The sequence below is a fragment of the Mirounga angustirostris genome, unplaced genomic scaffold (genome assembly GCF_029215605.1).
Source record: "Mirounga angustirostris isolate CCGP_5_RB_7025 unplaced genomic scaffold, mMirAng1.0.hap1 SCAF_8, whole genome shotgun sequence".
NCBI classification, from domain to species: domain Eukaryota; kingdom Metazoa; phylum Chordata; class Mammalia; order Carnivora; family Phocidae; genus Mirounga; species Mirounga angustirostris.
Window position 1 is genome coordinate 124824348 of NW_026991716.1, and position 14554 is coordinate 124838901.

The window sequence follows — 14554 nt, forward strand, 5'->3', positions numbered from 1 at the left end:
TTCTAACTGCAACTCTATTCTGACTCTTTTAGGACTTAACCCAGGAGATAGACGTACAAGCTGAAAAACTCAAATGGTTGAATAGAAATGAATTGGAAATGCTTTCAGATAAAAGTCTGAGTTTACATGAAAGAGAAAAAATTTCAGAAAGCTTAAGAACTGTAAATTCGACATGGAATAAGGTGTGCATTATTAATTACTGTGATGACTTTCTCATGGTTATTGATTTTGTTGTCAAAGGAGTGAGATCGTGTAACTGTTTTGTTTTCAAGTATACCCAAATTTGGGCACATTTTATTAATGCTTACTAACGTTTGTAATTATTATTTTTTTCATCTGTCATGGACAGAAACCTATATCCTCAGAATACTTTTTATTTTATGTGGGATATTTTGTCTGGGGATCTATATGTTTTATGCTACATTAAATAATGAATATATATTAGAATTAGCCAATACAATACCATATAAAATCATAAAATTGTAAATTAAGAGCATTAAAATAATGCTCTGATGTTGCACATGACTTCTCACATATGTAGGTTTATTTTAATGATTTTATTTATTTAATTATTTTTATTTATTTTTAATGATTTATTCATTTATTCATATGTTTATTAGGTTCCAGGTGGAATGTAATAGCATGTGGTACAAATGACTAAGATGAGGTCCTTTCCCTCGTGCCATTGCTTTTTTTTTTTGCAGTTAAAACAATTAAAAGCAGATAAAATCATAGATTTCTATTTCTTTTGCCCTGGAACATACCATATCAGAATGTGAGGTCTGTCTGAGACAATGTATATGTCTCTGTCCCTGGATAGATCCCTTATCAGTCATTTTTTCCTTTCTTGATCCCCTTGAAATGATAGCCATCATCCTATATCTAATGATGCAGATGCTTTATTGATGTAGACTCTCTGAGAATTACTGCATTGATGAGTCAGTGTTACTGATGACTCACACATGTATATCTTGGGCCTTGACCTCTCTCCATACTCTAGACTTACATGTACAATGGCCTGTTCAGCATGTCCACTTGGCTATGTAATAGGTGTCTCAAACATACAAAATCGAGCACCTGATCTCCACCTCCTCCCTGTGCTTTACTTTACTTCTCCCACCTCAGTTGCTAGTAATTGCTCATTATTGTTTGGTCAGAACCTTTGGAATCAATCTTAGGTGAATTATATTTCACTTTAAAAAAACTCCAAAGCTTGGAGTCATCACCAGCATCTCCTTCAAAATACATATCTGTTTGATGGATGGTTTGATGGATGGCTAGATGGTTAGATACATGATAAAGTGAATATAGCAAAATTCTAACAATTGTCGATGTTGGGTGGCACATTGGGTATTCCCTGTACATTTTTTCAGCTTGTTTTTAGGTTTGTAGAATTTCCTAGGTTTGACTGCTTTTCATGAACCCCATTGCCACTAACTTGTTTTTAAGCCATCATCATCTCTTGTCTTGATTTCTGCCATGGCCTCCTCACTGATGTCCCTGCTTCCTCCTTTGCCCTTTGTCAAAGCAGCCAAAGTATTTGTTAAAACAATTCAGATCAAGTAACTCCTCTGAGCAAAGCCCGCTAATGGTTTTCCATCTCACTCGGAGGAAAGGCTGAATTCCTTAATGTGACTTAATAGGCCCCTGATGTTCTGGCTTCCTGTTTTTTCCCCAACTTCATCTTCTCTTCTCTCTCCCTTACACTCCTGTCCGGACATGTTGGCTCTGTGTCAGACATGCCAGACTTAGGTTGTGTATATCCAGTCAGAGCACACATCTTTTCTTAACCCAAAGGATGTCAGTAGACATTGTGTAGAATAGGGCACCCTGGTTAATTTGGGAGCACTGTGTTAGACAAAGCTGAGACTTCCTTTATCATAGGATTTCATGTAGATTTAACTCAACCTAGGTGAATTATAAGTGTCCAATATCAGACAGTGCTTACTGTGCAGAGAATTTTGATAAATGCACTTTGGGAAATACTAACCTGGGGTATTTCATTCATGCATGCATTTATTCATCAGTAATTTTGGACTGGACTCTTTCATTTTGAGAACTAGGAATCCAGCAAAGAGTATGACACTGCTTCTAACCCAAAGAGTTTATTGTGGGTGAGACAAGTAACCAAGCAATTGTAAGGTAGAGGTATCCACAGGGACACAAAGGTAGAGCACTTACCTGGCTTTGGGAGGTAATCATGGAAGATTTTGTGGAGGACATCATATCCATGTGAATTTATAAAGAATGAATAAGTATGGATCAGATGAAGAATGGGGGAAGGGGCATTGCAGGGAGAAGCAGCAGCAAGTGAAAGGGTCTAGAGGAGACAGAGAATAAGCATGGTGCATTTGGGTCCCGGAAATAGCTCAATGTGAAGTGGAAGGACGAGAGATGCTTGCAGAGACCAGATCCTAGCGGCCTCCCCATGCATCACAAGGAATTTGAGCTCCATCTTGAGAACAGTTCACCACCTTGAGAGTAGTGGGCAGCTACTGATGGGTTTTAAGCAGAAGAAAATTACATTTTGAAAGATCACTATAGCTGCACAGTAGAGATGGATGGAGTGATCCTAAAGATGGAGAGCCTTAGGACATCAAGATATCAAGGAACTCCTCTGAGCAAAGGTCTCAGGACAGGAAAACTGATCTGAGAAGATCAATGAGTCATTAGACAACCTTGTGAAGGGAGTGTCAGGGAAACAGATGATGAATTCAGATTTGGACATGTCTGAATATCCAGTTGACAGAATGAGCTGGACTAAAGATATATTTTTTGGAGTTTTCAGCCTTTTAAGGCTCCATATGATAAATGAAACCATTAGAAATGACCCAGGGAGAGAAGCCAGGGCCAAGGGTAAAAAGACCAAAAAAACCTCCTGTGTAGAATGTCAGTATTTGATGGATTGGCAGAGGAGAATGAGCTGGTGAAGGATGCTTAGAAGATCAATCAGAGAGGGAGGCATTAAGTCAGGATTGCAGAATATTCACAGTATCCCAGGGAGAGGGAGGGACAGTATTCAGTGTTCCAAAGGGCTAGGACAGCTAAGGACTGGCTGGCACTCTTCACCATAATGTCGGTAGAGGGGGCGCTCTGGGAAGACTGCAGTGGATATGAAGGTGGAGACAGAAGCTCAGGCGTTGAGGGGGATGAAAAGCAGCAGAACTATCACTTAGAATAACACTTCCTCTTTCAAAAATATAATCGTCTTTATTTATATAGTATTCTTCTCTTTGTTTGGCCTGATGCTGTAGATATGCAGAGAAGTGCCTAGCACATTGAAGGAACGCATCCAGGAACCTTGTTCTGTGTCTCAGACAAGAATTGCTGGTAAGATACAGTTTACTTCTTCACAAAAAATGTTTATAAGCATAGCAAAATTTTATGATGGTAAGTATAATGTCAGAAAAACTTATTTAAAAACACAATGCAATTGTGATTTATTATTCTACTTTTCAATATTTTGAAAAGAATGTGTTGTTTTTTTTTTTTAAAAACAACAAAACATATTTCACTGCCTAGTGTGTGCAAGGCATTCCTTCTTTGGTAGTTAAGACTTCTCACCTTTCCTGGGCCTAGAGTGGGATATGGGCCTCCTACGCAGAGGCCCCTGAAGGCAAGGGGAACGCAAGGTGGGTGAATGGAGGGATAGTCTTCTGGGGACATGCAGTTTTTCAGGACATCAGCTATAACCTGCTGTGTCTGCTATGTTAACGTGTTCTGGAGTTGTGTTAATTAGATACTGATAATGACCGAAAACAAAAAGTTTGGGTGGATATCCTGGGAATCAGGTGAGAGGTGGGGATTTAGAAGAATTCTCCACTCCAGGGAAGGTCTTTACTGACAAATGCTGATCACTAAGATTTGAAGAAAGAAGAGTTTTCTCACTCTTTCATTTCCTTCTCTCCTTGTCTGGAGTAGAGGGCAGGCTACTGCCCAGTAGCCACTGTGGTCACTGCTCATCACAGCCTTACAGGCTCTGGAAACCTCCTTGCCCTGCTCTCCCTCTGTTGAGTCACCAGGCAAACCCCCAAGTGTGATGAACCCTAACTTTCCACTTCTTCTGTGCCAGCTGTGGGGCTGCTGCTGATTCCCCCCTTCCTCCTCTTCCTCTCCTTCCCCTCCACCCATCATCCTTCTCTCGTCTTCCCTCCCCCTCCACTTTTTCCTTGTCCCTCCCCCACCTCCTGTTTCTTCTGAGGATTCTGAAAAAGTGTTGAGTGACAAGGTTTTTTAAAAACTTTTTTGAGATCACAAACTTGGTGAGAGCCAAGTTTGTAATCTGTTTTACTTATATTTCCCAGTACCTCGCCCCCCAAATACCTGGGGCCTGATAGGTCTGTTGATTATATTCAAAACACTTAAATTAACATTTGGGTACTGCGGCTTTGCAAACACAAGCTCAACTCTGTACCTACAGGGAACAGACTTGATACATTTTATGAAAGAGCAATAGGTTATCTTACCTTTTGAAGCATCATTATGACCAAGGAACAGAGAACATTTTAATACACAAAATTTTAATACACATTTAGAAGTATAGCGACACTACGCCTTCAGTGGGTGGGTAGTTCATTCTTAATAAGATACTCGTCCCTGGGACAGGTATGAGACCTGAAACTTATTTCAGTGTGTCCCTCTCCTCCTACACAGTGTTCTAATTCAATTTCTTCTTTTTTATTATGTTAAAAAAAATAACCATTTTAAAGTGAACAGTCCAGTGGCATTTAGTACATATGCTTTATTGTGCAATTACCACCTCAGTCTGGGTCCACAATATTTCCATCACTCCAAAGTAAAACCTCTTACTCATTCAGCAGTGTCTCTCCATTCCGCTCTACCCCCACGCTGTGCCGACCACCAGTCTATGCTCTGTCTCCATGGATCACCTATTCTGGGTATTTCTCGTACAGTGTTTCTTTCACTTGGCATATTGTTTTTGAGGTTTATCCAGGTCAGCTTCTTGCTGACCCTCCTCAAATGGGTGCTCAGCACTGAGAGGCAATCCTACTGTACTTTTCTCTGAGTGCCCCTTGCTACCCATCTCTCAACTAATGACCTCTTCTCATTTTTAAAAGACAAAAATACTTTTTGTCCAACAAGATCTTCTTCTTCCCATCAGAGAATCTCTATAAGTAGGTTTACCTACTACATCTGTCCTCACACACTGTGCATACTTCCTTCCTATCCCATGGAAGATTTATCTCTCTTTCTTTCCACGATCTTCTCTTCCACTTGGGCTTTGGCTCACATCTTCTTTTGGCTTTTTACTTCCCCTCTTTCTCTCCTCTCTACTGGATCCTTCTCACTAGCATACATTTTGATGCCGGCAGCTCTGGTCTGTGCATTTTCACTGATGTGTCGTGCTCCACCACACAGATCCACCGCGGTCCTCAGGACTGTCTCTTCTAGTGTGCTCATCAGTCCCATGGCTTTAGCCACTTTTTAATTTTAGAGGGTTTAACCAGTTCTTAGGCCAGTACACTTGAAGTCACCCTTGACTCTTCTCCAGATTTCACATCTAATCCGTCAGCAAGTTGTCAGTCCCGTGTCTCATCCCAGCTACTTCCATGGTCTTGAACGCCCTCATCTTTCATCTGTGTTACTGAAATAGTCTCCTTTCTCACTGTCCTGATTCTGTTCTTGCCTTTCCACTCTTCCATAATCTATTCTGGTAGCAGCTAAGTCACGCTTTATAAACATACGTTTTATTGTGTCCCTCCTGGCTCACCACAATCTTGTTCTCTCTTTCATCATCCATACTGAGTGCTGAAGTCTTACTGTGGTCCAGAAGGCTGTGTATGATCTGCCTGCTGTCCATCCCTCTAATCTCATTTCTTATCACTTTTCCCTTTGTTTATTCTACTTCAAACACACGGGTCTACTTGCTATTTCTAACATGAGAACGTTTCCATTTACGGCTTCTGTGCTTGCTGTTCTTTCTTCTTCAGATGTCTTTTTTTCAGGTATCTGCATGTTTCACACACTCCTTTCATTCAGTTCTCTCCTCAAATGTCCCCTCAGCTAGGCCTTTCCTGACCTTGCCCACCATATCTCCAATACATCCTGTCTCTCTCCATCTTCTTATATTGGTTTTACCTCATATCTTCTGTCCACCTACCCCTCCGGAATGCAGGCTCCGTGATGGCGGGCTCTGTGTCTTGCCCACTCCCATCCTGCAGCATCTAGAATAGTGCTGTGCACACAGTACATCCCTACTAGATATTTGATGGTTTGAAACAAGGAATGAATATTGAGGTTGTTTGGAGTGTTTTGAAACTATAAAGTGACAGTGAAGATGGGGCAGAGTGGTATATGAGGTATTCTGTAGGGTATATAATGGTAGAATTACTGGGTCAGAGAATATGGAGAACTTTTACTTGACTAGATCCTGTCTAGACAGCCTGTTGCTTCTAGTTCACCCTTCCACCAGCCGTGTGAGGGTTCTCATTGTTCAACATGTTATCAGCGCTTCAACATTGTGTTCTCAGGACCCCTTTACACTTAAAAAATTATTGAGGACCCTCCAAGAGCTTTCATTGTGTGAGTTATGTTTATAAATATTTACCTAATCAAAAAATAAAACAGAAATTTGAAGAATTATTTATTAATTTGTTTAAAGTAGCAATAACGAATCCATTTATTATATGTTAATAAAAATAATATATTTTTATAAATATATCGTTAGAAACTAGTTTTTCTAAGACAAAAACAAATTTAATTAGAAAAGTGGCATTGCTTTACATTTTTGAAAATCTTTTAGTTTCTGGCAAATTAGAAGACACCTGGATTCTCATATCCACTTCTGCATTTGGTCTCTTACTATAACACATGCCATATAGCCTTGAGTAAAAAAAACACTCAAAACCACAATGAGATACCACCTCACACCAGTCAGAATGGCTAAAATTAAACGACAGATGTTGGCGAGGATGCGGAGAAAGGGGAACCCTCTTACACTGTTGGTGGAAACGCAAGCTGGTGCAGCCACTCTGGAAAACAGTATGGAGGTTCCTCAAAAAGTTGAAAATAGAGTTACCCCATGACCCAGCAATTTCACTACTGGGTATTTACCCCAAAGATACAAATGGAGTGATCCAAAGGGGCACCTGCATCCCAGTGTTTATAGCAGCAATGTCCACAATAGCCAAACTATGGAAAGAGCCCAGATGTCCATCAACAGATGAATGGATAAAGAAGATGTGGTATATATATATACAGTGGAATACTACTACTCAGCCATCAAAAAAAGAAAAATGAAATCTTGCCATTTGCAATGATGTGGATGGAACTAGAGGGTATTATACTACGCTAAATAAGTCAATCAGATGGGGCGCCTGGGTGGCTCAGTCGTTAGGTGTCTGCCTTCAGCTTGGGTCATGATCTCGGGGTCTTGGGATTGAGCCCTGTATCGGGCTCCCTGCTCCGCAGGAAGCCTGCTTCTCCTTCTCCCACTCCCCCTGCTTATGTTCCTGCTCTCACTATCTCTCTTTCTGTCAAATAAATAAATAAAATTTAAAAAAAAAGAAATAAGTCTATCAGAGAAAGAAAATTATCACATGATCTCACTCATGTGGAATTTGAGAAACAAAATAGAGGATTGTAGGGGAAGGGAGGGAAAAATAAAACAAGATGAAATCAGTGAGGGAGACAAACCATAAGACACTCAATCATAGGAAACAAACTGAGCGTTGCTGGAGGGGAAAGGGGGTTAGGGGATAGGGTAACCGGGTGATGGACATTAAGGTGGGCACGTGATGTAATGAGCACTGGGTGTTATATAAGACTGACGAATCACCAAACTCTACCTCTGAAACTAATAAAACACTTAAATTAAAAAAAGTTTAAAAAACACTCTACACTTGGGAAGGAATGAATGTGAAAAGGCAAATCACTTATTATGATAATCATAATTTGGGCATCCACAGCCCTTGGAAGGGTTTCTGGGTACCTGTGACCTATAGAGAGCGATAGGGCATTTCATTTCAATTTGCTTTCCCCAGACGCCTGTGTGACAGCCTTTTTTTCATGTTTCTCTTTCTTGCTTCCTCTTTCGTGGATTGTCTGTTAGTATTGTTGGAGTTTAAAAAATTATTTTGGTTACAGATTTCTTGTTTAGAGTGTGCATTGCAAATACCTCTCAGTCTATGGCTTCTAACATCTTTATTAATGGTGCTGTTTTCAGAATTCTTAAATATTAATGGTCTATTAATAGCTTCCCCTTTTTGTGTGTTTTTAAGCATTTTTAGTACTCTGAAGTCATAAAGATTCTGTTTTTATGTTTTCAACTAACAGTTTTACAGTTTTGGTTTTCATATTCAGGTCCTTAATCCACCAAGAATTAATTTTCCCAGGGTACATGTGAGGTCAAATTCTGTCCCTTCTCCTCGCTCCAGCCATGGGTGTCCACTCTTACCAGTATCATTTATTGGCCAGTAAATTCCTCCTCATTGATCTTTAATGCAATCTGTGCCAAGGTCAGGTTTCTCTGCCACCCATCCACTGTGGCTCTTCTCTTCCAGTGGCCTCTTTGAATGTCTGGGTCCATAAAACACTGAGTTAATCATTCATTATTAGCTAAGCGATACAACTAAATATCAAGTAGGGCTTAACCCTCCACCTGCTTTGACTGTTTGTGGTCCTTTTCTATATTGATTTGAAAGTCAGATTTTGAATATATGATTTTTGTCAACTTACACCCAGAATTGCTGGGATTTTTATTAGAATTGGGCTTAATTTACAGGTTGACTACATTTTTAAAAAAATTATTTAAGCCTCATTTAATATACCGTATGCTAAAGTGGGTTCCAGATGGATCTAATAATGAATTCAATTCTCTCTTATATCAAAGTTAAAGAAAAAAAAAAAAGCCAACCTCCCTTTCTTAAAAACAAAGCAAGACAAAAACAGGCAAACAAAAAATAGAAAAAAATATTTATCAAATCTTTGGAAAAGACAAGAGTCTAAGTTTAAAAGTTCTAGGAAAACAATCCCCCAAGACAAATTAATGGGTTTGATCACTCCAGGTTTGTTAGAATCTATATATTAAAAAGAAACAAAAATTAAATCCTAAAGTAGAAACATTGTTTTCAACAATATGGCAAAAGTTCATCTGTCTTGTAAAAAGAGTTCATCCCAACTGATAAGGAAGCAGATAAAAAACACAGTTATAAATTATACCATATTTGGTTAATAAACACAAACAATATTTGTGTTCATTGACAATTAAAAAAACAATAAATGAAGACAGTGGTGAAGGATGTGTTTATCCACTGAAATAGAATATTGTTGGTGTGGATGTAGGAAGTTCATCAGTTCCATACCTGCTGTTGGAATTCCAGATTTCCAACTTTTAAGGAAAACAGTTTGTCAATAAGTATTAGCTACGTTAACCGTTTTCATTTTCTGATCCAGGAATTCTACTTTGGGAAATTTACACTAAGGTGGTAATCAAAAAAGTGCAAATACGGTACATAAGAAGATAATCCTTGCACATTCCTTTTTGAAGTAACGATTTAAGTGTCCAGCTGCAGGATTAAGGGTTAACTGAAAGTTAGTGAGTATATACATAGATTATAACATAAGTATTCACAATGATTTCGTAGCTGGGGCCCAGAGGTGCAGGAACCCCTGGCTCCCGGGGTCCCAAACAGACTGAGTTTGGCCACTGGCTGCTGACAAAATCCAAAGGCAGAGAAACCAGTGGTGGTGAAAGAAGAAAGGGATTTATTTCAGTGAAATCAACATCAGGAAGACAGAGGACTAGTGTCTCAAAGACTGTCCCCAAAGTGCTGAAAAATCCTTCCAGGTTGATATAAGGAAAATGTGGGACAAAGGTCAGTGTGTACCTGCAGGTGGGCAGTAAAGGTCAAGTCAAACATCGTCCTGGAGTCAAGCAAGCAGGGACTTGCTGACTCAGGGCAGTCCTTATTGCTTGAGGGGGGTAGTTTAGCTTCCCATCAGGGGATGCTTTGTCCTCTGGGTCTTTTGCCTAAGTTTAGAGATACACTTGAAAGAAGAACTTAATCAATTAGGAAGTTTGAGGTCAAAATGGAGGTAGTGGAAGGGCTCTTTCAATTTTATTAAGAATGACTTATATTATCAAGTTAATTGGAAAAGAATAGAAAATTAGACTAAATTGACTTTATTTATAATGAAGGCAACCATCTTGACAAAATAAAATCGTGGTCCTAATTTTCCTATGGTTGATTTATTTTTTATTTTCTCCCATTTTTAAATTTTCTTTTCTCTTAGTGTCAGTGACTCCTGAGTTTTTGTGGCCCCAGAATGTTGTGGGACGATTTCATTGGCTTTATGACTACCACAGACCTATAGATACAGCAGGAAATGCCATGGTCATTTTTGTATGAAAAAATCAAAGCTTCCTACAATTTTTTTTTACTTAAACAAAATTGTATGTAAATACACAGACACACATCACCACTAGGCCACCACAATCAGAACCTCCTGTTGCTGTATTCATACTTTGCCACGGTTTTAAATTGCAGCTCATCCTGGTGTCCAAACAGTGGTGCTAGTGTCCTCTGCGTCAGACATTGCTGCTCAGTCTCCTCGTACTTCGGAAATTTCAGTTCCTGCTGATCTGGATAAAACGATCACAGAGCTAGCTGACTGGCTAGTCCTCATCGACCAGATGTTGAAGTCCAACATTGTCACTGTCGGGGATATAGAAGAGATCAATAAGACAGTTTCCCGAATGAAAGTAAGTACGTCGTGTAAAGGCTTGTCAGGGAAATGCCACAACACAGAAACAGACAAGATCTGTTTGGATCTCCTTTGTTTGTCCTAAACTCTGGGAGAATGAGCTTTAAGAAACTCTTTATCTGTCAAACCGCCATGCCATGTTTGGCTGGCTCCGAAGAGTAAAGCTTGTCTTGCCTTTCTAGTGTTAGTGAGATGAGGTTTACCAACGTGAAGTTAGAGACTCAGTGTATTTTAAAGTCTAAATCTGATACCCACAAAGTGAGGCACATCAATACAGAAGTAAATTCGTGTGAGATTTAATGCCTCGTGTGATGTGAGTTATTTTCCTGAAGCACCTTTTCAACTATTTCATAACAGGCTTATTTAATTGCTGACTTTAGAAGTGAGAATCTCCTGATTAGAATTTTGTCACTATACATATACCGTCTATTTTTTTTTTAAGATTTTATATATTTATTTGTCAGAGAGAGAGCGCACAAGCAGGGGAAGCGGCAGGCAGAGGGAGAAGCAGGCTCCCCGCTGAGCAAGGAGCTCGATGCAGGACTCCATCCCAGGATCCCGGGATCATGACTTGAGCCAAAGGCAGACGCTTAACCCACTGAGCCACCCAGGTGTTCCCATGTACCATCTAATATAGATGTTCAGGATTCATTGTGTGCTAGGTTCTAGGCTATGTGTTGCATAGGGATACTGAAAAAAGCATACCAGATAGAAATTGGGAATATACCATAAAATAATAACAGTAGTTATTACTAACTTTTATTAGGTGCTTAATGTGTGCTGGGTAGTTTTCTAAGTATTTTAAATGTATCATCTCATTCACTTTTTAAACAGTCTTTTGAGGTGGTATTGATTTTTATCCCCAGATTACAAATATGCCCATGGTGAGGCGGAAGCACCTAGTGCACATAGGTGGACAAGTTGCTGTAGCAAGGCAGAATCTAAGAGAAGCCGTAGGATAGGTCCAAGCCACCTGTTCGGGGAGCCAGGGTGAGGAAGGAGCTTAGTTCACAGCGGTGGAAGGCAGACTATGTAGGATTTTGACGTCTGGAGATGAAGTAAATGACATTCCTGATATAGGGAACAGGGTGAATAAAGACATGGGGCAGGGGAGCGTGAAGGATGCTGGGTCAACTTTGTGCAATAAAGAAGTGTTGTGGGAAGTAAGATAGCAAAGACAGGTTCAAGTTCACTTTGGGAAGGAGCTCGTTGACCATGTTTTAAGCATAGGCCCATTGGGCTTTTAGTCTGTAAGCAGGTGGCAAGCATCTTTTCCCCCTTTTCCTTTTTTAATGGTGGCTGCAGACTAATGATAACAATGCCCTGCACTGATGAGAAGACTGGGATGCTTTTTAGTGCTTAGGATAAATTGGAGGCAAGAGATGCTTATTAAAGCAATCAAAAGAGCCCTTTCTGAATGGCTAACGTGATGCTATTGCAATTAGTGGAAATAAAGAATAGAAGAAATGGGGTGTGGATGAGGTTTGAGTGATTTAGTTTCAGATGTGTTGTGTTGAGAGGTTCTTGGGCCATTTAGAAAGAAATAATCAGCCTTCATTGAAATGTCTCTCTGGGATTCAGGATTAGAAGTTGTAAATAATCCATCTAGAAGTAATATTTGACACTTTTTAGGGCCAATTGAAATCTGCAAAATTAGTGAATTTATAAAGAGGAAGAGCTGGGAGAGAATCTTTGCCATCCTATTTGTACTTATTGGAAATTGTGTTTTCTAATCGTTACGGCTGTTTATTAGTTCTATGCTTAAAACACACTATATTCCTGATTTTTAAAACTTTTTGCCCCTATTTATTAGCACTTTGACAGAGTCTCTAGAGCAGCATTTTTCATGTCTGAGATTATTTAATTTTATTCCAATATCATCTTTTGAATGTTTCACCCCATCCCTGTAAATGACATTAGTTTGTGTTTATATCTCATGTAGGGTGGACACACAAGGTATCATCAGAAATCACTGCTAAGGTTTTCAGGCCATTTTCTCATAGGGATTTTCTTCACTGAAGCTCCTCAGACTTGATATAGCCGAGCTGTAAGTTTTCTGTTATTTCTTTTCATGAAAACAAAAACACAGAAAGTCAAGTGCCTTGCCAGGTAACCCAGATGAAAAGTGGCAGAGCTGAGATTTGAACCCAGGGCCTTTGACTTCAAACCTTGCTCTTTTCTGCTGTATTGCTGATGCCTCTCTGTCCTGTATAAGAGGAAAACAATTTTGATGTCCGCACACCAGTTTTGCTCTGTTAGTAGTACCCTTTGGGTAAGGCTTATTCACTTAGATTAATAATCATTTTTTTCTTAACAGATCACAAAGGCTGACTTGGAACAACGCCATCCTCAACTTGATTATGTTTTTACATTGGCACAGAACTTGAAAAATAAAGCTTCCAGTTCAGATGTGAGGACAGCAATCACAGAAAAATGTACGTTTAAAAAAATGTATATATCATCTTCTTTCTCTGAAAATGGTAACACACACACATTTTCACAGATTATTCAACCACAAATTAATATTATTTGATATTTGATACTCTTAAACTACAGTTTTCCTTTGATTTTTATTTTTTGTGGACCTTGTTACTATTCCTATATGAATTCCTTAAAGTGTTAACATTATTACTTTTAAGTAATTACTGGTACATTGGATTTTTTTTTCTTTTAAGTTAAGATTTCTTTTTATTTTTAGTTTTTTAAAAAAGATTTATGTATGTATGTACGTATGGGAGACAGAGAGAGCGCATGCATGTGAGTGGGGGGAGGGGCAGAGGGAGAGGGAGGGAGAGAATCCCAAGCAGACTCCGACCTGAGCTCGGACACCAACGTGGGGCTTGATCCTCTGACCCTGAGATCACGACCTGAGCCAAAACCAAGAGTGGGACACTTAACCGATCGAGCCACCCAGGCGCTCCAAGTTAGGATTCCTCTTAAAGGAATCAAAAAACAAAAGTTAGAGAAAACATCGGAGTGCAAACCCATGCTTCCATTATAATTAATTAATAAAACCAGATCTTGCTATGTCTTTTAACTTCTCTCCTCCAAATTCATTCCAAAAAGAATTTATTGAGCAACACACTTGTACCTATGGGCCTGGTACTAATTTGGGAATAATTAAGTTAAAAGCAAAATAAAACAAGACAAAAAATAAACATACACAACAACCACAGCAAAGATCCCTGTTTCATTTTGCTTTCTGACTTAAAATCATCTGTTAAATCTGTATGGCATATAAAACAAAGTCTAAATTCTCAAAAATGTCATAAAGGGATAGTCACAGCCTGCTTTCATCATCCCCTCTCCCATACAGCCCTCCACCCACCTGTAGCTGTTCTGTATTTTAGATATTCTTTAAAATGTCCTGGTAGTTCCTAATTATTTGCATTATTTTTTTCCTCTTGGCCTTTTCTCCCCCGGTAAAATTCTACTCAGTAGCTAAAATGTCACCCCCTTTGTGAAGTCTTTCCCACCCTCTACTGGTCCCTGGTGAACTGTATTTTCTATCTTTAGTTCCTGCTGTGGCCTTTCCCCCCACAATGTCAGTGTAGATCTCACAATTATTTTGATTTTCTCCCCCATAGATGGTAAATATTCACCTTTCTGGCCCTAGGGCCTCCCACAGTGTCCAATACAAATTAAGTACTTAATAAATATTTGTGGCAGACTATAAACTGGAAGGTATCTTATTACCTTGTCTAATAGTTCTGAAGAGAAGAAAGTCAAAAGTATGTTTCGATTTTAATATCAATGTGACAGCAGCAATGTTATTGGAAGAAATGAGTTAGCAGAGAACTTTTAGTGTCTCTTTTAATGTTGGTTTATT

General features: G+C 39.2%; 1 protein-coding gene across 11 annotated transcripts in view; it reads left to right on the forward strand.

Annotated features, from left to right (window-relative positions):
* UTRN (utrophin) overlaps positions 1 to 14554 on the forward strand; it is a 496097-nt gene that overhangs the window by 228930 nt on the left and 252613 nt on the right. For all 11 annotated transcript variants that reach the window (XM_054505586.2, XM_054505588.2, XM_054505587.2 and 8 more), the window contains 4 exons: positions 33 to 182; positions 3255 to 3330; positions 10509 to 10723; positions 13043 to 13160. In XM_054505586.2, the coding sequence (XP_054361561.2) occupies positions 33 to 182; positions 3255 to 3330; positions 10509 to 10723; positions 13043 to 13160 (559 nt within the window). The remainder of the gene's footprint in view (positions 1 to 32; positions 183 to 3254; positions 3331 to 10508; positions 10724 to 13042; positions 13161 to 14554) is intronic.